The 25,934-nt window shown below is 46.2% G+C and overlaps 2 protein-coding genes across 13 annotated transcripts in view; one reads left to right on the forward strand and one right to left on the reverse strand.

Annotated features, from left to right (window-relative positions):
* The first annotated feature begins 2,697 nt into the window (after positions 1-2,697).
* On the forward strand, positions 2,698-23,753 carry CHRNA3 (cholinergic receptor nicotinic alpha 3 subunit). 3 transcript variants are annotated; one of them, XR_014810278.1, is made up of 7 exons: positions 2,698-2,940; positions 4,609-4,748; positions 4,860-4,904; positions 6,835-6,944; positions 13,801-14,812; positions 20,890-23,137; positions 23,583-23,753. XR_014810278.1 is itself a non-coding variant. In XM_001925760.7 (6 exons), the coding sequence occupies exons 1-6, from the start codon at positions 2,859-2,861 to the stop codon at positions 21,016-21,018; spliced, it is 1,518 nt and encodes a 505-aa protein (XP_001925795.3). In that variant the 5' UTR covers positions 2,698-2,858; the 3' UTR covers positions 21,019-23,753. The 3 variants fall into 3 exon arrangements, 1 of the variants encoding a protein (XP_001925795.3); XR_014810279.1 differs by having other exon boundaries at positions 20,890-22,954; positions 23,586-23,753; XM_001925760.7 differs by having other exon boundaries at positions 20,890-23,753.
* The window catches only part of CHRNA5 (cholinergic receptor nicotinic alpha 5 subunit), a 55,020-nt gene continuing 41,034 nt past the window's right edge, over positions 11,949-25,934 (reverse strand). For 3 of the 10 annotated variants that reach the window (XR_014810277.1, XR_014810273.1, XR_014810274.1), the window contains 4 exons: positions 24,800-25,328; positions 16,978-17,064; positions 15,795-15,988; positions 11,949-14,777 (listed from right to left, as the gene is read on the reverse strand). Coding sequence is in view for 3 of the 10 variants with exons in the window: in XM_021098834.2 (XP_020954493.1) it covers positions 25,167-25,328 (162 nt within the window). In the remaining 7 variants the exon portion in view is untranslated. Of the gene's footprint in view, positions 14,778-15,794; positions 18,588-23,743; positions 25,329-25,934 lie in introns of those variants that run through there. The other 7 variants (XM_021098834.2, XM_084968357.1, XM_084968358.1 and 4 more) reach the window with 5 other exon arrangements.

Raw genomic sequence — 25,934 nt, forward strand, 5'->3', positions numbered from 1 at the left:
TACATGGCTCTGATACCTCCTTCAAGCTCAGATGCTCCCTCCTCTGAGCAGCATTTCCTGGCTCCCTTCCTGAATGAATGGCTCTCTCCTGGCCCCACTGCCCAGCTTACATTCTGCTTTTTATCCCCGCTGGGTCAGCTGTGTCTCTTTCAAAAGGTAGCATGTGGGGGAAAGCAAAAAAAAAAAAAATATATATATATATATATATATATATAATTATACAATAAAATTGACTTTTACTTACCATTCTATTAATTTTTTTTTTTTTTTTTTTTTTTTTTTGTCTTTTTGCCTTTTCTTGAGCCACTCCCACGGCATATGGAGGTTCCCAGGCCAGGGGTCTAATTGGAGCTATAGCTGCCAGCCTACACCACAGCCACAGCAACATGGGATCTGAGCCTCGTCTGTGACCAACACCACAGCTCATGGCAACGCTGGATCCTTAACCCACTGAGCAAGGCCAGGGATCGAACCCGCAACCTCATGGTTCCTAGTCGGATTCGTTAACCATTGCACCATGACGGGAACTCCCGTTCTGTTAATTTTAAGGCATGTATAGATTCATGTAATCAGACACTCATCACTGCTGCTCCTTTATGGCCACGTGCCCCTCCACCCCTAATTCCATCCCCCACCCAAGCAACCACTGGCTTTCCTCCATCAGTGCAGTTTAGTTCCTCCAAGAATGTTTTTTTTTTTGTCTTTTTAGGGCCACACCCACAGCATATGGAAATCCCCAGGCTAGGAGTCTAATGGGAGCTGCAGCCGCTGGCCTACACTATAGCCACAGCAACCCCAGATCCAGTTCGTGTCTGTGACCTACACCACAGCTCACGGCAACACCAGATCCTTAACCCACTGATGGAGGTTATGGATGGAACCTGTGTCATCATAGATGCTAGTCAGATTCATTTCCGCTGAGGCACAATGGGAACTCCCAAGAATGCATTTTAATGAATCACACAGCATGGAACCTTTGGGGAGTGGCCTTTTTCATTCAGCGTATCTTTGAGATTCATCCAAGCTGGTGAGGTTTCAAAGGGTTTGTTTTTTTGTATCCATCGTATGGATGTTGAAGCACATTTAGGTTGTTACTAATTTGGGGCAATTATCAATAGAGTTGCTATAAACATCCACTTAGAGGATTTCGTACGAACAGAAATTTTCATTTCTCTAGATAAATACTCAAGAATGGGATTGTTGGGTCATATGGGGAGAATATGTTTTACTGTATATGAAACTGTCAAACTGTTTTCTGGAGCGGTTATGCTATTTTGCATTCCCACCAGCAAAGTATGAGAGAGCCAGCTGCTGTTTCCTCGTCTGCACTTGGGGTGGATTTGTTTGTTTGTTTGTTTATTGCCATCTCAGTGGCTGTTAAATGGAATACCACCTTGGTTTTAATTTGCTTTCCCTAATGGCTAGTGATGTTGGACATATTTTCATGAACTTTTTGACTTTATCTTGGTCTTGTCTGTTTAACTCTTGCTCATTTTTAAACTGGGTTTTAGTTTTCTCACTACTGAGTTCTTAAAAATAGATATTTCTTAAAAATAACTATTTATTGACATATCATAAAATTCACCCATTTTAAGTGTACTTTTCAATGCATTTGGGTAACACAGTTATAGAACACTGGCATCTCCCCAACACCATCCCTCATACCTATCTATCCTTACTTTTGAGTTTTGAGGATTCTTTATATCTTCTGGATATAAGTCCTTGGTTGGATATATGATTTGCAATATTTTCTAAATAAAGGGCTCTTGCCAGGAGAATGCTCTAAACAGGGGCCTGAGAGTAAGCTCCAATTCTTACAAATATTTTCCGAGTCCTGCAAAATATCTCTTTTTGTCTGGTTTTCATGCGGGTAGGTGGCCCATTCTGGAAATAATGAAGGCAACTCACCTGTGCTGTGAAAAAGGAACTCCAAGGAAGCTCTCAGGAGCCCCACCCCACAACTGGTGGGTGGTCAAAGAGGCCAAAGCTGCTTGCTCATCACAGAACTGTCCTGGGGCACCCAAGGGTGCAGATAGGCGAGTGGGCACAGGAGGTTCTGCAGGGACGGGGCGCGAAGTGCAGGGCTCTCTGATGGCTCCATCTCGAAATCTCATTTTAAATTTTGTTATTTCTTTTATTTGTTATCAAGAGCCATTTCAAACACGTTTTATAGTAAAATAGGATAACATCCTCCAAGTGTTTCTCATCTAGCCTCAACAATGATCAACTCATAGCCGATATTGTTTCAACTGACTCCAACTTTTCCCCCCGTCGTAAACTATGAGAACTCTTAAAAATACAAGTACCACTATCCTGAAATAATTAACAAGTACTTAATCGTGTCAAAATCTTGAGGCCTCGCTTTGAGAATGTGTTACAACCTCAGGCAGACGGTCCCGCGGTCCCCAGGCCAGGGGGATGGAGGAGACTCGCACTCACCGAGGAAGCCAGGGACAGAGATTCAGCCTCTATTCTTGCCTGTGGTCTGCCAGTACCGGCTACGGTTGACCAGGCGCGCAGCCGTCCTTGGGCTGCAGGGACCACAGAGGGAGGGGTGAGACCGCCGGCACAGCGCACTAGGGCCCGCCAGTCCCTCTTCTCCCGGGCGGGCGAAACCCACAGCGGCGGGCGGGGCGGCGCCGGGGTTGGGGGCGGGGTTGGGGGCGGAGCAGCCTTGGCCGCACGCGCCGCGCCCGGGGCTTGCTTGGAGGGAGCGGGCTGCGTGTGCAGCCCAGTGGGGCGAGTCTGTCTTCGCCGCTGCCGCCGGGCTCCCGACGGTCTGGCTCCGCTCGTGCCGAACGCCCCACGCCGTCCGTCCCGTCCGCGCGGAGTCTCTGGTCAGAGCCAGCCCACCAACCATGGGCGCCCATCCGGGCAGAGTCCGAGTTGCTAGTCTCTCGCTGCTCCGGGTGCTACCGCTGCTGCTTCTGCTGCTGCCAGGTGCGGGCGCGGGTCGAGGGGGCACGGAGGGACGAGTACCTCGACCGAGCGGGGACTGGGGGTCCGAAGGGGTTGCGGTGTGGAGTGCGAGAAGGAGGGAGAAGGGCGAGGTGGCCGGTGGACTGGCTCCCGGCCGGCGGCGAATTGGGGGGGCGGGGTGCGCGTTTCCCACTCGGCTTCCTCCTCTTCGAGAGACATTTGAGCGCGGACGGGAGGCGCGGGGAGGGCCCTCACAGGAGCCCTTCCTTCCCCGGCCCAGGGTACGATTCGAGTCCCTGCCCTGCCCATCGTCCTGCTCCGCGCCCTGAGTAGGCGCGGAGTTCGTCCAGGCCGTGGATTCCGCCATCTGCATTCTGCCCACCCCCTCATTTTGCGAATAGATGGGAAAGCTGAGGCCAGAGATGGCTAAAGACTTGACCGGAGCCAGCTGGGGCAGAGGAGGGAGTCGCTTTGGGGGCGCCGGTCTCTCCTCGTCGTCTTGGCCTCTCTACGCTCCTGGCCGGCTGCTTTGAGACCCCTCTAGCAGCGGAGCGCGCCTCTGTCCTCTGCCTGGTGTCTAAGAAGAACCTGCTAGGGAGAAGCCGGCCCTAACCCGCCGCCAAAAAGCCTGGGAGGGCTGGTAGATACCAAGGGGCGAGGGAGGAGGGATTTGGCAAGGCTGCTGGCGCTCTCTAGGTTGGGAGAGCGGTTGTGGCCCTGCACCCAGCGTTCTGTTTCTGCCCCCACCTCCCGCCTGGTGATCGGAGCACATCCCACTGGGCTTCCCCCCCCCCCTCCGTGGCCTCTCCTTTGTTTAGGGGGAGCGGGGAGAGGTCCATATCCCTAGAGAAGTGGGTTGGACTTCACCAAGGATTCCCCTCATCCCCTCCCCAGGTTGTGCCCAGATCTGTATATGGTAAGCACCAGACAGCTGACTCAAGATGCCTGGGGTGTGGCTTATAAACAAAGAGGGTCCCCAAGGGTTTCCGAGAGGAAAGGGTCTTTGATCTGGCTGTGAAGACAGCAAGGGCAGGAACCATGGGAGCCATGCAGGTACCTGCTTCTAAGAGATTTGGTGGCCAAACCCCTACAGGACCCTAGGTGGGAAGGAGAGCCCCAGTCCTGGGCCTCAGTCTCTCTCTGGCCCTGGGTGACCCCATGTTGCCTTGTCTTGGGAGTGGTCTGGTCACCTTGCCATCGTGGAAGCAGTGAGGTGCTGTACCCAGGCAGATGGCACTGGTATCACACACCTGCCCTGGAATAACAAAGAAGGTAAAGACAGCTCTTGAGCTATTACCATAGGCTAGCACTGAGCTAGGCACTTACTCATAACAGCTCTACAAGGTGGATACATTTATAATCTTTATTTCTACAGATGAAGAAACTGAGGTTCAGAGAGGTTAAGCCACATGCCTAAGCTCACACAGCTCACCAGCAGTTTGTCAGGATTTGCACCAGAGTGATCCAAATTCAGAGCCTGGGCTTATAACCATTCTGGTCCTCACTGAATGTGTGACCTCTTGGAATCCCTCCTCTTTTGGGTCTCCGTTTCTCAGTCTGTAACTTGAAGGAGTGAGACTGCAAGTCTGGAGTTCCAGACAGGACCCCCAGCAGGTGGAAAGGAGGCTGTAGGTGGCTGTGGGGGAAAGTGATGACTTCCTCAGGATCTGACAGGGTTACTTCCCTCAGCGGCCAGCACCTCCGACGCTGAGCATCGTTTGTTTGAGCGGCTGTTTGAAGATTACAATGAGATCATCCGGCCAGTGGCCAATGTGTCTGACCCTGTCATCATCCAGTTTGAGGTGTCCATGTCGCAGCTGGTGAAAGTGGTGAGTGCCAGAGCCACAAGCCATGGTCGTGGGGTATGGAGCTTCTGGAACAGCCTTTCCCAGAATCAGTTTTGTTTTTGTAATTCAACATCTACTTTAATCTCTTTCTAGGATGAAGTAAACCAAATCATGGAGACCAACTTGTGGCTCAAGCAAGTGAGTGACCAGACCCTGAGCACTGCTGCCCCCTGGTGGTGACTACTTTATTTGCTGTCTGTGAACCAAGGGCCAAAGCCCCCACTTTGCTCCCAGGGACCCAGATCAGGGGTCCACTGGCTGGCTGAATTTTTTTCAGCCACACCCCAGTGGCCAGCACACGACACCTGTTCACTCTTACTGGTCCTCTCTCTTCTGCGGGGCTCGGGGGCTCTTGTGATCATTCAGGGGGATCATGTCGGGGACAGGGATAGGAGGGCTACTCCTGCTTCAGTGGGAAAGTTGTGTTTTGATTTTCCCTTTCCGTTGCCCAACTGGGAGTGAGGATGCCTGAAAGGGAAAATGGCTGCTGCCCCCCACAGCCTGCAGGACAGAATGCAAACATCCCTTCCATGGAGAAGGGACCATTCCAGGCCACAGTGAGCTCTGACCAAGGACCACTGTGGTTTTCTGAGAAAGAAAAGAGGGGAGGCTTCTGGGAGGTAGAGGAGGAGGACGGGCAGCCACCAAGTTCACTTCCAGGGTCCTGAGGCATCTGCTTAGCTACACCTCAGTTGCCCAAAAAAAAAAAAAAAAAAAGCCACCTCCCCTGTCAATGACAGTGCATAGGGGCTTCCAACTAGCCATGAGCCATGGTACGCCACCCAGCCCCTGACCACCGGTAAGGATGAGGCACCCCAGTGCTTGGCTCCACCTGCTCACCTTGTTGGAAGCCTGTCTTCCCAGTGGTCTGTGGCCAGCTCGCCTGGGGATGCCTGGGTCCCCAGAGCCCCTCTCCAGGCCCTCTGCCTCCAGAGGAAGGGGGAAAAGAGCGGGGATGGGTGGCACTGGCCCCAGAGCAGTCACACAGGCCTACAGTGACCGCAGAGCCAACCAGGATGCCTTCCTGGAGGGGCACGCTCCCTGGAGGTCCCTACACCCACAGCTGGACACTCCAGTGTGGACTTCAGCTGGTCTGTCTCTTCCTGGACTTGGGGTCACATGCACTGCTTTGCAGCCCCCTAGAAGGACTACAGGGTCCAGGCCCTCAAGTCACAGATGACAGATTGCAGCCTGGAAAGAGACACCTCCATGCTCACACACAATGGGGCTGGCCTGGGCCTGGAGTGTCTAGGGTGGGCCTGAGACACCTCTTTCTCTTCCTCTTGCTAAAAACTCATCCTTAAGTCAGAATCCTATGCCATGTGTTGTTGCTGGGAGGGTGGGAGCAAGGGTTCTGGATTTTGCTGTTTAGATTGAGGCCAAAGAATTCGGCTTCCCCTCGTCCTCCTCAGGGAGCCTTTGTGCAGAGGTGGACAGATAACTCACTGGCCTAAGGGTGATCCTTCCACTGGCCCAGCCAACTCAGCACTCAGCTCACGAAGCCTTCCTTCCCGGGAGGCTGGTAGGCGTGACACCCATTCCGCTCTGGGGTTCCCGTCCCTCCAGCCTTATCTCTCAGTCCTCAGGTGCTCCGGACTCAGATCTCCCAGCCTCTGCACCCAGACACTCCTTGGGCTGGTGGGATCATGGCTCCTTCCCCAGAACCCTTCAGAGGCCTTCCCTGCTTAACCAGGAGGTGGACAGGGGTTCCGTGTGTCCTTAGTGCTGTTACTGGGGCTTCATGGCATGTCTGAGCCATTTCAGGGCCATAAGCAGCAGGAGCTTAAGGCAGGGACCCGGACCTGGCACTGAAAATGACTGGAGAAAGCCAGATAAGGGCTGGGCCCATCCCAATCACAGAGGCAGTGGCTCCTGGCAGCCAGGAGGCAGCCTGCACACTCAGCCCAGTGCTGTCTCCCCCACAAGCACCCACATGACAAAGTGGGCCAATGTGGTCTGGGTCAAGGAGGCGGCTGTGACATACCATAGAGGCGGGGAGGTCAGCAGGGTGGATGGTGTCATGAGAAGCAACATCATGCTGGCTCTTCCGCTGCCCTCTCCCCCCCAGATCTGGAATGACTACAAGCTGAAGTGGAACCCCTCCGACTATGATGGGGCAGAGTTCATGCGTGTCCCCGCGCAGAAAATCTGGAAGCCAGACATTGTGCTGTATAACAAGTAAGGTGCTTGGTGGCCCCCACCCTCTCAGGGCTGTCAGCCCGGACCCGGGTCCTTGGCCTGCTGTGCTCTATAGCCCAGCCTTCCCGGGACCTTTGCCAAGAGGGCTTCATTTGGTTCATTCCACAGGTATTTATTGAGCATCTACTCTATGCCAGGTGCCGGAGGTACAGTGGCACAAAATAGATGCCCCCTCCCCTTGCCTCTAGGAGTTGACCAGGCACCAGGAAAGGCAGGCATGAGTTACGGTGCCCAAATATGCTAGTACAGACTGGAGGTAGGGTGAGGAAGGCAATCCAGGTGTGTGTGTTGTGGGGTAGGGGGGTGTATCACTAAGGCCCTCCCTGGGACCTGACCTTCCCTGTAAGCTCGGCACCGCCCCCCCCCCCCCCCCCCCCCGGTTAGGACACAGGCAAGCTTCATTCTTCTACCCCCCTGATGAATGCTCCCTGCCCCTGCCCGATGCTGCCTGTGTGCCTCTGCCCACCAGCTGTAGAAAGCCTCCCCTCTTTCTTGTAAAGGTTCTTCCTCTGCTGGTGTGAATTTGCCCATCGTGGTAACTGCAAAACCTGCCTCTCTTTCCTAAGCCCACACAAACCTGACATGTTTAACCTCTGTTATTAGGCAAGTGTAATCTTAATTGATGTTTTACAGTATATACCAGTTTGTTCTCCAGTATTGGAAAGCTTCATTTTCGCACCTGTGCTTTATCTCTGGCATTATAATGTCTTAAAAAACCATTAAGTTGGAGTTCCTGTCATGGCTCTGTGGTTAATGAACCCTGCTAGTATCCATGAGGATGCAGGTTTGATCCCTGGCCTCACTCAGTGGGTTTAGGATCCGGCGTTTGCGTGAGCTGTGGTGTAGGTCGCAGATTTGGCTCGGATCCCACATGGCTGTGGCTGTGGTGTAGGCCAGTTGCTACAGTTCTGATTTGACCCCTAGCCTAGGAACCTCCGTATGCCGTGAGTGTGGCCCTAAAAAGACAAAAACAAAAAACAAAAAACAAAAAAACCCACATTAAGCCTATTTCAGCAAAACTCTTCATATAGAATTAACCTAATCTGATTTTAATGAATAAAACCATTCTGTGTTTAGGTTTTTATGCTCTGTTAGTACAAATTAATGTTTCGCTATTAGTATTGGGACTAGAGACGCTATGTTTTTTGGCTGAATCCCACTTTTTAGGCACTGGCTAAAAGATCCATTCCAAAGATGGTCCATGTTTCATTTATTGCTTTCCCAAGAAAAGACAGCATTCATAAATATGTTTCTTTCATGAAGTTTGTAAATTGGTCCTTAAAGAACTGAGACAGAAGATAAATTACACTGGCTTGTAGAATATGAACCATCCTAGGAATCTCCTGGTCCAAAGGCTCTCAGGGAGCCGGGCAGGGTGGTGAGAATTTTTGCTAAGCTAAAATTAAGAAAGGGGGCACAGATTTTAACCTTACGATTTGAATTTCATAGCTGCTTTTTTGCTGGCAATCTTGGGTGAACAGCTGGAGTACTGTAGGATGTATGCTTTTAACACTACTGAGAGACATGGTGAAATGCTTCAAATCGGATGTGGAGAGGAACAAATATCCCAAGGAATTTCCTTGGAATCTGAAGCTGAAAATAACATTTACAGAAAATCATCCAAGTCTTCTCTCCTTGTTAAAACTTTGGTTTTTCTCAGGACTGAACCTCTGGTGAGAGTTTCTTTTCAACACATTGGAAATACTTTTTACCTTCTTCTGCCAGCTTCTCCTTGATTTTTTTTTTTTTTTTTTTTTTTTTTTTTTTTTTTGGTCTTCTGAAGTTCATTCTTTAGTAGAATCCTCAGGAAGTATTCTTGGACACAATATAGCGTAAGTTCTCACAAGTTCATAATTGACTGTAGCCTTTTCAGGCAATCCTTTTAGGTCATTTCGCTGATATAAAATCTTTGGCTCTTATTTCCCTTCTATGAAAATCTTTAAAATGCTGACTCATGGTGACAACTAATGTCAAGCGAATATTCTTTTTCTTGTAAAATCTGGTGACTTTGGCAAGAGAAAGGAAGCTCTAGTAATAAGTGTGCCAGGACCACAGATGTAAACCATCACTGTCCTGGTTTAAATTAGGATGCAGAGTCAGCTTGTTTTTAAGTGGGTTGTTCTTTTTCTTGGGTAACCCAAAGATATTTTTTTCTTTTATCTTTAGAATCTAGTTTTTTACTCTGTACCAGATACATAATAAGCCTTCTTTTTATTCCAGTAAATTTTTTGTGAATCAGAGTTTTTAAGATTTGTTCTATTGCTTTATCTCTCCAGCAACTTCATTTTCACATATATTGGAACTTCTTTACCTATAGTCTATGTTATTTTCTCTCAAATTCTTTTTTGTCTCTTTTTTAAAATAATTTTTTTCTTTCTATATTTTTATTCCCATCACTACACTTTCCATGGTGTCTGCTTAATGTAATGTTTTAGCTCAGTCTTTATTTTATTTTTTGTCTTTTTAGGGCCACACCCATGGCACATGGGAGTTCTCAGGCTAGGGGTCAATTGGAGCTATAGCTTCTGGCCTACACCACAGCCACAGCAACGTGGGATCCGAGCCACATCTGTGACCTACACCACAGCTCACGGCATCGCTGGATCCTTAACCCACTGCGTGAGGCCAGGGGTCGAATCCACAACCTCATGGTTCCTAGTTGGAACCATGTTTCCGCTGCACCACGATGGGAACTCCTAGTCTTTATTTCTAAAATGAGATGTTTAAAATTTCATTTTTTCCTATTCTTTCCTAAGATCTGCCAGCTCTTTAGTCATCCTCCCACTGCTAACCCAAATTATTTCTTAACGTTTCTGATTTATGCTGCTCTTTCACAGTTGTAAAAGATTGCTTAGTTTCTTTTAGTTTAATTTGAAATATCAGATTGTCGGTTTCATTTGGTCTGTGGCTCTATTTTTGTGATGTGCACTTACCTGCTTGTGTGTTATTCAATTATTTTTGATATGTTTCTTATGTTAAGATGGGGTTCAGGCTAACCCTTTTTTTTGGTTGCTCTTGATTCAATAGATGGTCTTTGCTGTACTTTTAAGATGGGCTCCCCAGGGATGGGGGGGTGGGGGGAATAAGTAGGGGTGGGACCCTTGTGTTACTTACTTGGGAGTTCCCTTGAAGCATTAAAATGCTCTGCGTGGACACCTCCGAAGCCCAAGACCTGCACCTTCTAGACAACTGCTTCTCTAGTTTCTGAACGTCTTCTCAGCCTGTCTCCCACCCTGTTCAGTTTGGATCCTACCCTAGGCAGCTTTGCTCGGAGTGGGTCTCTGTCCTCTAGAGAGCAGTTTGGAAGGGTGGGTCTTTCTGAGCTTGAGAGCCAACACCAGCCCAGACCGCTCTGCAGGCCTCGGGGGACGCCCATCTGTCCTCTCCCACAAACTGGAACCTGTGGCGTCCTCCCTGCTTCGATATTCCCTTTGCTAAGGATATGACACAAATGCAGACGTTTGTGGGTTTTTGTTTTTTGGTTTTGGTTGCCCCAAGGCATATGGAGATCTCAGGCCAGGGATCAGATCTGAGCCACAGTTGTGACCTAAGTTGCAATCGTGACAATGTCGGATCCTTAACCCACTGTGCCAGGCCAGGGATCAAACCTGTGTCCCAATGCTCTCAAGATACTAACGATCCCGTTGCGCCACAGCGGGAACCCTAAGGTCTTCTTTTTTCAAGGGAAGATACTTCTTGATGATTCTATCTGGGGATCTCAAGATAAGAGAACTCAGCTTGGCCACCTCCACAGCAGCTAATCCCACAAGAATCCTATGTAGGGCCCGCTGCTGGTGGTGACTCGACCCCACACTCTCGTATCTGGGGTGCATGGGGTTCTCCATAGCCTAACTTTGCGGACGTTGTGGACAGCGTTTTTTTGTTTTTGTTTTGTTTTTTGTTTTGTTTTTTCTTTTGCTATCTTGTTGCCCTAGATTGCCCTATTTTTCTGAGGAAATGTGGAGAGATTAAAGAAACGGAAGCCAGAGTTCCTGCTGTGGCTCAGTGGTTAACGAACCTGACTAGAATCCATGAGGACATGGGTTCAATCCCTGGCCTCATTCAGTGGATTAAAGATCCCACGTTGCTGTGGCTGTGGTGTTGGCCGGCAGCTGCAGCTCCAATTGGCCCCCTAGCGTGGAACCTCCATGTGCAGCTGGTGTGGCCCTAAAAAGCAAAAAGAAAGAAAGAAAGAAAGAGAGAGAGAGAAAGAGAGAGAGAGAGAGAGGGAGGGAGGGAGGGAGGGAGGGAGGGAGAAAGAAAGAAAGAAAAAGAAAGAAACAGATGCTATTATATCTTTCTCACATCATCACCCTCGCTCAGATGCCCCCCGCTCATCATCTGAACCGTCCCTGCCTCTTCTTCTTTTAATCAACTCACACGGTTGAGCAGCACACTGGCTTTGACCTTCCCCCCCTCTGCTGACCCTCATCTCTTGGGCACCCACGGGGTAAGATCATTTGTTTTCCGGCCATTCATTCACTCAACTAATGCTTACCAAGTGTGCTCTGTGTGGCTGGGGCCGTGCCAGGCCCCAGTCCCCAGCAAGGTCTTCATCTTCTGTCTCCCAGTGGCAGAGCTAGGCTGCTGACACTGCCACCAGCAGGCCTCCTGGTCTGGGCAGACACAGCCCGGGGCTCTGTAGGCAGCAGCCACACAGTACCAGGAACCCTGGAAAATAGCAGAAATGCACACCAGCAACCAAGGTAAGCTGATCTCTGGTGTCTGGCCTTTTGGACACACACTTGATGACTCAGGTTCAAGGCTCAGCCACCAGCTGTCTGTTGGACCCTGAGCAGGTGGGTCCTACTCTCTGACCTTCAGATTCCTCTTCAGTAAAAGGAGGGGATCAGACTAGATAGACTGTTCTGTGAAGGGCTGGGGAGTAAGTCTTATAAGTTTTGTGGGCCTTGTGGGCTCTTGTCACGGCTGCTCAGCCCTGCCCTCATGGTTCAAAAGTAGCCCTAGACAGTAGACCCCAAAGAGGTTTGCACCAGTCAGCATTTATTTACAGAAATAGGGGCCAGGCCGGTGAACCATGATTTGCCAACTCCTGGACCAGACCCTGGGCTCTGAAGGTCTATTTTGTTGATCCATGATGCTATCAGGAAGGTTGTTCTGGCAGCCTCTGCCTTTCCCAGGGTGCCCTCAGCCCTCTGTCTGGTGTGGGCCAGTCTCCCGGACCTCCTCAGGGCCAAACGTACTCAAGTCCATTCGGGGCTGTGCGGGTCCCCCCTGACCCCGCATCCCCCTCTCATAGCCCTCCTTTCCTCTGGGGCCAGGAGCTGGGATTCATCTTCCTGTGGGAAACTGGGGGCCCAGAAGGAGAAAAGTGGGCCTATGAGTGTATAACCCAGCAGGGCACCTTTGCAGCAACCCAGGTGGCTGGAGTAAAGGCAGGCAGTGGATTTGGCACCGCATCTTCACGTGTAATCACTGTCCTGCTCCATAGACGCCACGTGAGGGTGGGAGGCCCTGAAACATCCCCTTCTGTTTTCACACAGTTCTGTCCAGGAACAAGAAGACAGGATATCCCTAAACATTTAGGTTGTCATCTTTTTCCGCTCTTCAGGCAAATGGGTTCAGGGATGGTTCCCTTTAGGACATGAACACCTTCACAGGCTGACCCAGCGAAATGTCAAGAGCCTTCACTGGGCGGCAAGGCCATTGTCACAAGGAGAGACAGGCTTCACTCTCAGAGGCGATACCGGACAGGGTGTTGAGTTGTCACCAGCAAATCTTCCATTGCACAAACCAGCTGATAAATACCAATAGACCAGTCCTAGGAATCATGTATATCTCTGCATAGAAAGAAAGTCAGGGATTCCTGTGGTGGCTCAGTGGGTTAAAAGATCCCTCATCCTAGTCCATGAGGATGTGGGTTCCATCCCTGGCCTCGCTCAGCAGGTTAAAGGATCCGTCATTGCCACAAGCTGTAGTGTAGGTCACAGACGTGGCCCATATCTGTTGTTGCCTTGGCTGTGGCTGTGGTGTAGGCCGGCAGCTGCAGCTCCAGTTTGACCCCTAGCCTGGGAACTTCTGCAAAAGTGGCAAGAAAAAAAGAAATAAGGAAGGAGGGAGGGAGGCCAGGGTGCACATAGCTAAAAGGAAGGGAGAAGGAACACGGGGAAAAAATGGGGAAAGACAGATGGCAAAGGGACCTGTCTTACTGGACTTGAAAGACAAGGAATCAGAAAACATGGGTTATTCCCTCTAAGGCAGTGCAGGGAAGAATGGGGAGTGTGGCGAATCAGGATCCAGAGGCAGGACCTGTTACTAGACCCATCTAACTGGCTTAGATGAATGGGAGTGGGCTCCACAGTGGTCTTTGCAGCCCCTTCCAGGTCCACAGTCTGGTTTCACATACATGTGTGTCACACACTGGGCACCCAATGGAGACAGAATGAGGAGGCATTAACAAGTGCCAAACCACAGAGACGGCAAGTGGCAAACATCCCCAAAGCTCTCGTAAACACCTGCCTCCGGATGACCTCTTGCATTGATTTCTGTTATTTCTTTAATGAAAGGAGAAAACCATCTCTGGCACTGGGTGTGTCTCAATAAATATCAAGTCAGGAGTTTACGGTGTGGAATGAACCAGTAGCATCCCCCCGGGTGATGACTATGGCAGGTTGGTGGGGGGCGGGGGTCCTAAGCCCCAGTATCCCCACCGGCACATGGTGAACAGGGCGACCTTTCACGGCACTTTGAGCTCTCATATTCCGCAGTCTGACAAATTGTGACTTGCTGTGTACCTGCTGGTGGTGTGAGAAGCTGGATTCGACGACCACCGGTGACAACCTGTGTGCCACAGGCCTCCTCTTTGTCCTTGCAGCGCTGTGGGGGACTTCCAGGTGGATGACAAGACCAAAGCGTTACTCAAGTACACGGGGGAAGTGACCTGGATCCCCCCAGCCATCTTTAAGAGCTCGTGCAAAATCGACGTGACCTACTTCCCATTTGATTACCAGAACTGCACCATGAAGTTCGGCTCGTGGTCCTACGACAAGGCAAAAATCGACCTGGTCCTGATCGGCTCCTCCATGAACCTCAAGGACTACTGGGAGAGCGGCGAGTGGGCCATCATCAAAGCCCCCGGCTACAAACACGACATCAAGTACAACTGCTGCGAGGAGATCTACCCAGACATCACGTACTCGCTGTACATCCGGCGCCTGCCTCTCTTCTACACCATCAACCTCATCATCCCCTGCCTGCTCATCTCCTTCCTGACCGTGCTTGTCTTCTACCTGCCCTCCGACTGCGGCGAGAAGGTGACCCTCTGCATCTCGGTCCTCCTCTCCTTGACCGTGTTTCTCCTGGTGATCACCGAGACCATCCCGTCCACGTCACTGGTGATCCCCCTGATCGGCGAGTATCTCCTGTTCACCATGATTTTTGTAACCCTGTCCATCGTCATCACTGTGTTCGTGCTCAACGTGCACTACAGGACCCCAACCACGCACACGATGCCCACATGGGTGAAGACTGTATTCCTGGAGCTGCTCCCCAGGGTCATGTTCATGACCAGGCCAGTGAGCACCGAGGGTAACGCTCCGAAGCCCAGACCCTTCCATAGCGCTGAGCTCTCAAACCTGAACTGCTTCAACCGTACCGAGTCCAAGGGCTGCAAGGAAGGCTACCCCTGTCAGGACGGGCTGTGTGGCTACTGCCACCACCGCCGGGTAAAAATCTCAAATTTCAGTGCCAACCTCACGAGGAGCTCCAGTTCTGAATCTGTTGACGCCATGCTGTCCCTCTCTGCGCTGTCGCCAGAAATTAAAGAAGCTATCCAAAGTGTCAGGTACATTGCTGAAAATATGAAAGCGCAAAATGAAGCCAAAGAGGTAAGGATATGTCTCTTATGACATCGGTCATTCATTCATTCAACAAACATTTACTGGGTCCATATGGGCAAGGCTTAGGGTGGGGTTAAGGAATTAGACTGGCATCAGTGGCCTGTGTTTAGACCAGCTCCTCCTCCTCCTTTTTTTTTTTTAAAGCATTTTGGTTTGGTTTCTTCCCATGTTGAATTAGGGTGTTTTAAGTTACTTTTGTCAGTGTTCTCGTTACCAGTTATATGTTCTTGGATGTGCTGCCCCACCTCTATGGGTCTGTCTGCTCACCTGTAAAATGGGATGCTAAAGCTTGTGAGGTGTGCCCTGCATGTAGCTACTGGCCTGCCCCCATCTGGGCTGTGGGAACACCTGACGCCCTGAGTGGATTTGGATGTTGGCTGCAAAGGGCAAGAGGCCAGATGATCTCCAGTCAGTATTGATCAGCTGCCGACATTTTAAACGTCACGGCATCCCCTTGCCCAGTTTAAGTGGGCATAAAGGACAAGTCTCTTAAGTGTACAGCTCAGTGGATTTTCACATTATGTGTATACCCGTCAACTATGATCTAGGGAAAGATATAGAGCGTTTCCAGTGCCTGAGAAAGTTCCCTTGTGCCCCCCCGCCCCAACTCCCCACCCCCGCCAGTGCCTCCTCCCCCTCCTCCTTCCTCAGTAACCACTGATCCTGACCTCTTTTACATGGAGTAGTTTTACCCCCTCTTGAACTTCCTATGAATGGAATTGCATAGTAAAAACTCTTTCATATCTGACTTCTTTCATTCAACAAAATGTCTAAGGTTTATTCTTTTGGATCATTTTTATTAGTGCTCAATATTCTGCAATATGACAACATTGCCCTCTGTTTTTTTTCATTCTACAGTTGTTGGACACTTGTTCGTTTCTATTTGGGGCTATTAAGAATAAAGCTACCATAAAGATTCTTCTGCATGTCGTTTGGTGAATATATATGCTCATTTCTCCTGGATACATACCTAGTAGTGGAATTGCTGGATCACTGAAGAGAAGCACGTTTCACTTTAGTGGACAATGCGAGGTTTCCAAAGGGTTTGAGCTGATTGACACGCCCCCAGGGCAAGATTTCAGAGTTTCAGGAGCTACGCTACGCATCCTCATCCTCGCCAACGTGGGTGAAGGGGCATCTCTCACTGTTTTAATTAGCACGTCCCTGTGGAGTAATGGGCTCTTTTTCATATGCTTACTGGCCATTTGGATATCTTCTTTCGTGAAATAGCTATTCAAACTCTTGCGAACTATTTTTGTAATTGGGCGAACTATTTCCTCCAAAAATCTCATGCTAGAATTAGTGACAGGGATTAATAATGGGGAAGGAAGTTTTACACTTCTGGGTTTGGCTGCTCCCACCTTGTTTCCCTCCAGGGTTTCCAGAATCACGTTCAATAATGCTGTAAGAAGCTCTGCTTTAAATTTAACTGGCTCTGCCTTAAGTTGCTTATTAGCAAAGAGCTAATTAGCAGATAATTTCAGCTTCTGATGCGCTGTAGGTAATTAACATTGGGAGGGAATGTCTGGAGCCTCTTTCATTCTGCTGTGAATGGCCTACCAAAGTGGGAGACACAGGAGGGAGACAGCTGCCCTGTGTCCTCATCCCACCCTCTGAGCAACTATGAGCCTTGTGACTATAACAATGTAAAATCTCCCGCTGATGCCAGCAATTTAACCAGGAAGTCAGGCACTTCTTTAAATTCAGTAGAAGCAGTTGTTGGACCTTAAGGAAATGGTTGGGAAAATCTCTCATTTGTCTGCCACTAATCACTTCTGCAGATTATTCTCTACTGTTTCTTGATCCACTTTCTAAGTGATCGCTTCTTTTAAGTTCATGACAATTTGCTAAAGACTGAGCTCTAAGTACCCATAGTCTTTGTCGGGCTCTTCAAAACTGTCTTTATTCCAAAAAAAATCATTTACTGGGCACCATACAGGATGTTAGAGCTTCCCAAGAGTTTTGGTTAGTGTTAGAGTTTCCACAAGACATGTGATGGAGACAGACATTTTTCTAAAAATGTTACTGAAAGAGGTATCATAGGTGACATGCCAGGAAGGTAAATGAGTGAACAGCCTGACTGTGGTCAACTACAGGAACATGGTTCATCTCGAGTGGCAGCCACCGCTCACCTCTGGTCATCTGTTTGTTACCTTGGGGGAATGTGGCCCCACTGTTGTTAGATCCTCCAGTTTTTCCAGAGAAAGCAGAAATGAGAACCACAGGCCAGTGGGTTGCACCTGTTTATGAAAGGGTGACAAGTCTTAGAATAAAGAGGCCTACTCAGTCTGAAGAATTCCTTCTTTTTCTCTTACTGTGTGACTGACATGCTTCTAAAACCATTTTCCAAGAATATTTTTAATTTCCTAATTCTCTGGCTCCCTCTTAGCTGGTTTTAACTGTCCTGGGCTCTCAGGAACTTGGACTAAACAGGCTCAGTTCTCCCAGAGCCATCTCCCAAGCATGCTGAAAGCCTGTGAACGACCATCCCTGGACACACTGGGTCCTAAAGGGACAGAAGTGTCATTGTGTCACCTGCCTTGGCTGTTGTTTGTGTTTGTGTTGGTCATCCCCACTTGCTCACACTTGGTCTTATTAGTGAAGAGTTTAACAAATACTGTAAATTCAGATAGGGCTAGGATTGAGTTACAAGTTAGAAAACTAGGTAGGGAGCTTGTGATCCCTCGTTAATAGTCTCTGTTGATGGTTCTGATAGCTGATCATTCCAAGGTTGGTTCCTCTGTAGGAGTTGCTCCTGAAGTCTGGGAGATGTGCATAGAGCAGAGCCATGATCTTCTGATCATATCCTGAGACAATTTGTTTTCTATTTGGTGGAAACTTACAAAGAAATATATATATGTATGTATATCTGTTATTTCATTCATTCCAACCAGAGTCTGACTTTTGATTGATGATTTATTTCCATGTGTTGTAATGACTGTTTTTATGAGGGTTAGCTACATTTTGGTCATTTTATTTCATGTTTTCTATTCACTTTTTTTGTGCCTTCACTTTAAAGAGAAAGTTTAGCTGGATACAAAATTCTAGGGTTGAAGTTGTTTTCCTTACATACTTAAAAAATAATACTCCCTGGCCTTTTTGCCAGTGTCATTTTTCAGTGTCATTTCAGAAAAGTTTTAAGGTAACCCAAGTGTTGTTCTTTTCCTTTCTGGTGCCATAGGAAAGGGCCTCACTCTTCTGTTTCTTTCTGGGACTGTATTTACCCCTGCCAGTCACTGAAGCTCTTGAGGTCTTGATTGCTACTTTTCACCCTTGTATTTCCACTTGATTCTTCTATAACAGCTTGTTCACACTTCATGTTTGCAATATTCTCTCCTAGAGAATATCATGTTTGGTTTAGATCCTCAGCTTATCTGTTCCATGAATTTTCTTTCATGTTGTGAAATTGGGGGCCTATAAACTCACTTTCTCTGGGGGTGTCAGCCATCCTTCCTGAATTGTGTTGGAGGGAGGGGCACAAACCCAGGCTCCATAAGGCAGAGGACCTGCAGGGCCACAAACAGGGCCGGACCCTCCTTCAGGGGTGCTTCCTCCCCTCCAGGGACTTCTCTTGACCTCCCACCAGGCTTTGATCTCCTCCATGTTCCTTTCATTCAACTCAGTTGCTTGTCTTTGACGTGGGGCAGCAAGGAGGGAAACATCAGGCTCCACCAGTCAATGGGCACCCGCTCTGCACCTCGGCCAGGTGCTGCTTTGCCTCTGAGTGACCCTGCCTGCAGCTCTGGGCTGGGAGTGTGGCAGGCTGGAAAGAGACACAGTGTTAGGGTAGAAGAGAACACAGCTCCAAAGTCCTCCCCTGTGCATCCCTCCAAGACCCTCCTCCTGCTCCTCCAACCCCTCTGCTTGTGTTTGCCAGGCGACATTTCCCATCTTTAAAGCATGGTCTCCTCTTATTTCTGGGACAGTTCCAGAGTTGGACTGGCAGAGGGAGCCAGGCGCTTGGGCTAGTTCACCATTTTGCCTAATATTCATCTACTTGAACTCATAAGTGCCAAAGCTGGAGTTCCCATTGTGGCTCAGTGGGTCAAGAACCCAACATAGTGTCCGTGAGGATGCAGGTTCAATCCCTGACCTCACTCAGTGGGTTAAGGATCTGATGTTGCCACGAGCTGCAGTGTAGGTTGCAGATGCGGCTCAGATCTTGCATTGCTGTGGCTGTGGGATAGGCTGCAGCTGCAGCTTTGATTCAGCCCCTGGCCTGGGAACTTGCACATGCCACAGGCACGGCTGTAAAAAGAAAAAGTGCCCAAGTTTCCAGAGAATGCCAATATCATTGTGACCTAAAGACCCTGAGTTAGACAGAAAATTAACTTTCACCCAGCTCTGTTTGCAGGATGACCTGTATGTGTGTGTAAGACTCAAGTCTCATCTTTGCTGTCCAGGATAAAACCATGTGAATTGTTTCAGAGGGAGATTTATACTTGGTTAATGGTTATTTTAAAAGCCAATATTTGGAGTTCCTGTCGTGGCTCAGTGGTTAAGGAATCCGACTAGGAACCATGAGGTTGGGGGTTCAATCCCTGGCCTTGCTCAGTAGGTTAAGGATCCGGCGTTGCCGTGAGCTGTGGTATAGGTTGCAGACGCGGCTTGGTTCCCCCGTTGCTGTGGCTCTGGTATAGGCCGGTGGCTACGGCTCCAATTTGACCCCCAGCCTGGGAACCTCCATATGCCGTGGGACCCTAGAAAAGGCAAAAAAAAGACAAAAAAAAAAGCCAATATTAATATCCAAAGTATTATTCACTAAGGACCCTGTGCCAAGCATGTATTTCATTTCATCCTTATAACAACTGTCTGAGGTAGATACTGTTCTCATCCCCTTTTTACCCATGAGGAAACTGAGGCTAAAAGGGGTCACTTAATTTACCCAGATTCTTACACCTAGAAAGGAACATGAGCCGGGATTATAATGAGTCTCCGTTTTCCTACCCCACTGCCTCCGAGAGTCTTAGGAGGTTTAGCCAGTGGCTAGGGGTGGGGTGGGGGTGTTGGTAGGAATCACAGGGTCTATTGCATATTTGAAGCTTTTATAAACCAAAGTCTTAGGAATTTATATAAAGCATCTTGTGGCAAATAGGGCATTATAGTTCTAATCCATTGACTTCTCAGTGTCATCAAGAGGACACATTTACTCAGGCTCATAATGGTGAAATAAAAACCCTGTCTCCCAGCCCTATTTCAGTGCACTTAATTAAATTACTAAATCACATGCTGCCTCTTTATTATGTGATTATTTCTTCAAATCAGTTGATTCATGGGTTCTCTTTTTCCTCAATTCAATTATGGTTTCCTTGCTTTCTGAGTTGTCTAGGAGTATAATTAATGTACAATTCTTCTTTCTATTTCAGGCCTAAATTGAAGCTCTATTATATGCAATTAGTCTCGCTCTTTCTTCCATCTTCTACTTTATTGCCAGAAATTATTTCTGATGTTCAACCTGTTCTCTAATTCTACAGAAATTCCGTGATACTTTGCCCTTATAATTGAAGATAATACTTGGCTAGTTGGGCATTGTGGAGCTGGGGAGGTGGGGGGCAGTGGAAAAGAAAGAGAGATGATGGGCTTGCCCCGATGTGCTCCTTTCATGGCAAAAGGAAATTAGTATCTAGAATGGGATATGAGCTAGTACTTTGAAATAGCGGGAAATGATATTGGATTGCATCAGCTTTTGCAACAAAGGCCCAGGATCCTCCTCCAGAGGCATCAGTCAAGTAACTAGTTTTAACTAACTTTATAAATTGGAATTCAATGTGGGGGGGGGGGGAAAGGGCGGTTATGTATACATTAAGAAATTTCTGATTTAAAGCAGATGTACCATAACAGATATTTTATTCCTAGTTTTTCTAGTGCACAAAAAAATTCTTGAGAATTGTAGATTTCCTCAGACTACATGAATTAGGAAAAAAAAGTTCTTTGGCATATTGATGGCAGGATGGCTTCTCCTACAGGAACATGTTTATTAAATATTCGATATTGAAAATGTGTTTACTTTGTCTTTTTCTTCCTGCTTTTCTTCCTCTTTCATGATCTTTGCTTTTGTCTTTCAGATTCAAGACGATTGGAAGTATGTTGCCATGGTGATTGATCGTATTTTCCTGTGGGTTTTCATCCTGGTGTGCATTTTAGGGACAGCAGGATTGTTTCTGCAACCCCTGATGGCCAGGGATGATGCATAAGCACTGAAGTGTGTGTTTGCCTGAGCTTACTTATGTATGTGTTGGGGGAAGGAGGCTCTTTTTAATTGTATTTTTTATTGGGGTAAAATACACTTAGCATAAAGTTTATCATCTTAACCATGCTTAAGTGCATAGTTCAGTGCTATTCAATACATTCACCTTGTTGTGTAACCATGACCCCCATCCATCCCCGTAACTCTTTCATCTTGTAAAACTGAAACTCTAGACCCATTAAAGTAACTCACCATTCTCCCCTCCCTACCAGCAACCACTATTATACTTTGTCTTTCTGATTTTGATGATTCTAAGTACCACATACAGGTGAGATCATACAGTATTTGTCTTTATGTGACTGGCCTAGTTCACTTTACATAATGTTCTCAAGGTTCATCCATGTTGTAACATATGGCGGAATTTCCTTACTTTTTAAGGCTGAATAATATTCCACTGTTAAGTATATACATTTTCCTTATCCATTCATCTGTTTTAGCTGTTGTGGATAACATTGCTATGAACATGGGTGTACAGATATCTCTGTGATAACTTGCTTTCAATTCTTTTGAGTAGATACCCAAAAGTGCCATTGCTCAATCCTATGGTAATTCTGTTTTTAATTTTTAAAAAAAACTCCATACTGTTTTCCACAACGGCTATACCATTTTACGTGCCCACCAACAATGCACAAGGGTTCCAGTTTCTCTACTGGAAAACTTCATCATACTTATTATTTTCTGGTGTTTGGATAACAGCAAATCTATTGGTTGTGAGGCAGTATCTCATTGTAGTTTTGATTTGTATCTAATGATTAGTGATTTTGAGCATCTTTTCATGTGCTTATTGGCCACGCATATCTCTTCTTTGGAAAAATGTCCATTCAAGATCTTTGTGGTGTTCCCTGGTGACCTAGCTATTAAGGACCCAGCGTTGTCACTGCCGTGGCTCAGGTTTGATCCCTGGCCTGGAAACTTCCATACAAATATCTGTTCCAAGGGCAAGACCAAAAACAAGATCTTTGCTCATTTTTGAATTGGGTTGTTTGGTTTTGTTGTTGTTAAGTTTTAGGCGCTCTCTATATACTATTAATCCTTCATCAGGTATATGATTTGCAAATATTTTCTCCCATTCTGTGCTTTGCCTTTTTACTGTTGATAATGTCTTTTGATGCACAAAATTTTTAAATTTTCATGAAGTCCAATTTGTCTGTTTTTTTCTTTTGTTACCTGTGCTTCTCGTGTCCAAGAAATCACTGCCAAATCCAATGTTATAATGCATTTGTCCTGTTTTCCTCTAAGAGTTTTATTGTTTTAGGTCTTATATTTTAGCTCTTAATAGTAACACACTTCCTATAATCAAGCTACTGGCTTTGTTTTTGGCATTTCAAGGTTTACTTATTAACCAGTAGTCTTGATTTTTGTTTAAAAAAATGATTCATGCAAGAAAAATGTCAAGAGTATTATATGTAAATGAATATTTAACCAACCTTTTGGGTAAGGAAAAGAAATGTCAAAACATAATTCTTCTACAGTGATAAGTAGCATGCTGTGCTATGGACCATGTTAAAATGAAAACTATTTTTTTTTTTCCTTTGGTGGTTGAGATATAATGGATGGTTTTCTTCTTTGGCCCATAATCTCCTTGAAGTTGTATACTATTTCAGCAAGACCTCACTACTATTATTTCTTACCATGCACCACTTCTTTTTTTGAAACTGCTTTTCAAGAGTCTAAAGGTCCATGCCCCCACCGCAGAGGACCTCAATTATCTATCTCACATAATTCTAAATTTTTATACTATGAGAAATTATGGCTAGTCACACACTCATTGTTTTTGTCTCTTTAGAGTCGCACCCATAGCATGTGGAATCAGAGCTGCAGTTGCTGGCCTATGCCACAACACACAGGTCCAAGCTGCATCTCTACCTATGCTGTGGCTTGCGGCAACACCAGATCCTTAACCCACTGAGTGAGCCCAGGAATTGAACCCACATCCTCATGGATACTAGTCAAGTTCTTAACCCACTGAGCCACAATGGGAACTCCACACATTCATTATTAATGAACCTTTAGAACAGAGTTTCTCAGAGTCTGATAGCCTAGCGGGTTAAGGATTCAGGGATCCAGTGTTGTCACTGCTGTGGCACAGATTCAATGCCTGGCTTGGGAACTTCCATATGCTGTGCGTATGGCCAGGATAAACAGGGTTTCTCAACCTCAGCACTATTAGCATTTGGAGCCAGATAACTCTGTGTCGGGGGGTAGGGTCTGTCCTATGCATTGTAAGATCTTCAGCAGCACCTTGGCCACTATCCGCTAGACACCTATCCCCATCGCTCACCAGGTGTGACAACCCAAAGTGTCTCCAAAGATTGTTAAATGTCCCCTCAGGGCAAGACCGCTCCTGGCTGAGAACCATTGCTTTAGACAAGTTATTAAGGAGTGAGTACCCTATACTCCACTCTTTTTTTTTTTTTTTTTTTTTTTTTTTTTTTTTGGCCATGTCCCTGGCATGTGGAAGTTCCTGGGCTAGGGACTGAACCTGCGCCACAGTAGCCAACTGAGCCACAGCAGTGACAACACCAGATCCTTAACCTGCTGTGCCACCAGGGAACTCCTTCACTTCTGAATCTGAATAACCACTGGCAAGAGTTGATGATTCGCATAGACCATTGTACTCTTCTCGCTAGTCCTTATGATGTTTTTCCTGTGCAAAAATAAAACTGACAAAATTGCAACCCACTCTGACTCGTGTTTCAGTAAGTCAAAAGAAGATTTCTATAAAATGTATTTACATGCAAAAATTTTAAAGTAACAGTAATGGAGATCTAAGAAGAGGCATCAGGGATGTATACATGCTATGACAGCCACCAGGCAATTTAAACTCATCAAGCAAGGAGACTCACTCATCAAACAGCATTAAACACGGAGCTACAATAAAATGCAAATTAGACAGGATCCCCTAACGCCTTCCAAAGAGTGTTGACTTGAACTTAAACCAGTTACTTGCTGTGAATAAATAAGGCATTTGTTCTCTCAAGAGCTCAGAGTTCTAAATCAAATGCAAGATTTCTATCAGTATTTTCTTCCCAGTCATAGTTGAGTCAGAGTCATTTAGAGATGAAATTTTATCTTCTCTACCTGTGATACATGACACTGTACTAAGTAAGCTGTAATAGGCTAAGATTACATTATGTCTAAAGGCCCTTGCAGCCGTAAGATTCTTGTACAGTAACTGTTGAAAGAGAAAAAATTGAAACATTATAGGTATGTAACAAGGTGCCTAATTATACATAATTAGAATGCAATCTTGAATCTTGGAAGATGGCTTTTTCACAGAATAATTTAGTAGTGTCCACAGACAGATTGTTAAAATGGGTTTCACTTAATTGTAGTAGATACTTCTAAGATCAAGGATAAAAAAATGCTACCACAATTTATATAGAAGGTGGTTCTAGTAATTGTGGAAAATGTGAACAAGAGGATTGAAATTAATGATATGTTACTGCATGTCCACATGAGTTGTTGATTTCACAATGGAAGGTAAGCTGTAAAAATAGTTAATACAATAATTGTTCAGTTTAAGCATCTAAAAAATAAAATAAGCCTTAAAGGAGTTCGCAGTCCCCATTTTTCATTTTTAAAAAATATTAGTTATAGAAAAGAAATATCATATTCAGTCATTATGATACCAAGCAGTCAGCCTATTTAATATAGCAGTATAATATTATACTAAATATTAGCTGTTACCCAATAAACACAGGGCAAGAGAATTTTTAAATGTGTACCTTTACCAAATGCAGAAAGTTTTGGAATCAGTCTTCAAATACAACCGGAATTTTCCAGCTCAGTCAAAAGATGAACTTCACTGTTGATTACAAAGTAGAATTATTTGCCAGGATACAAACATTTTTTACTAGTACAGTTTAGATAACATTTTGCTATTTTTATAAAATCAAATGTTAGTATCATACTTCAGTCATGCAGCTAAGTGTTCTAATGGGCAATCTATTAAGATGAAGCAATGTTGGTAACTCTGTCATCTATTAGGGCTTGCACCAGATTTAAACCTAATTTGCATTTTCAGAATTTTTATAGGGTCATAATAAATATGTGCCTTTTAACTAAATTCCTGCTACTGTTTTTTGGGAAGTATCACTTATTTGCATTTCCAATATGAATTGGTACTACTATATTTGCCCATTTATAAATAACAGGAACAAAAAGCCCAAGAGATCCAACAATTGAAACCAGGAGGAAAGTCCACAGAAACATCCGATCAAGAACTTGGGCTATGAATTTCCAATCTTCAACAACCTGTATCAAAAGAAAAAATAAAAACACATTAAATAATTAAAAGACATGACATAACTAGTTAATTTACAAATTAACTTGCAGTATAATACAAATGGCTCATTTTGATACATTTTTGTCTTTTTTTTTTTTTTTTTTTTTTTAAGACTGCACCTGCAGCATATGGAAGTTCCCAGGCTAGGGGTCAAATCGGAGCTGTAGCTGCCAGCCTACACCACAGCCACAGCAATACAGAATCTGACCCATGTCTGCAACCTACACCACAGCTCACGGCAACACCAGATCCTTAACCCGGAGACCAAGGCCAGGGATTGAACACAAGTCCTCACAGATACTAGTTGAGTTTGTTATCTCTGAGCCACAGTGGGAACTCCCTTGATAGATTTTTTTTAATCAAAATATAGTACTCGAATATTTCATAGTAAATTTTTTTAAATTTTCTTACTATATACAATTATTTCTCTTATTCTGGCTTAGTAGTGTTTACTTATTTTAATTTTTAAAGATAATGCAGCCTGAGGTTAATTTCAAGACAAAAGCTAGTCCAAATAATATATATTCAGCAGCTGAAATAGATATATTTATCTTCCTCACCTCACCTGATTATTT

Source organism: Sus scrofa, chromosome 7 (genome assembly GCF_054392235.1).
Source record: "Sus scrofa isolate SSC_HxYL_T2T_F1_AM1 chromosome 7, Sscrofa_HxYL_maternal_Yorkshire_Landrace_v2.0, whole genome shotgun sequence".
Taxonomy (NCBI): domain Eukaryota; kingdom Metazoa; phylum Chordata; class Mammalia; order Artiodactyla; family Suidae; genus Sus; species Sus scrofa.

Excerpts from the sequence above, each read along its gene's own strand:
- CHRNA3 (XM_001925760.7), top strand. The coding sequence starts at position 2,859 with ATGGGCGCCCATCCGGGCAGAGTCCGAGTTGCTAGTCTCTCGCTGCTC. Across the intron at positions 2,941-4,608 it reads GCTGCTTCTGCTGCTGCCAG|CGGCCAGCACCTCCGACGCT; the intron begins GTGCGGGCGCGG and ends TACTTCCCTCAG. Across the intron at positions 6,945-13,800 it reads GACATTGTGCTGTATAACAA|CGCTGTGGGGGACTTCCAGG; the intron begins GTAAGGTGCTTG and ends TTGTCCTTGCAG.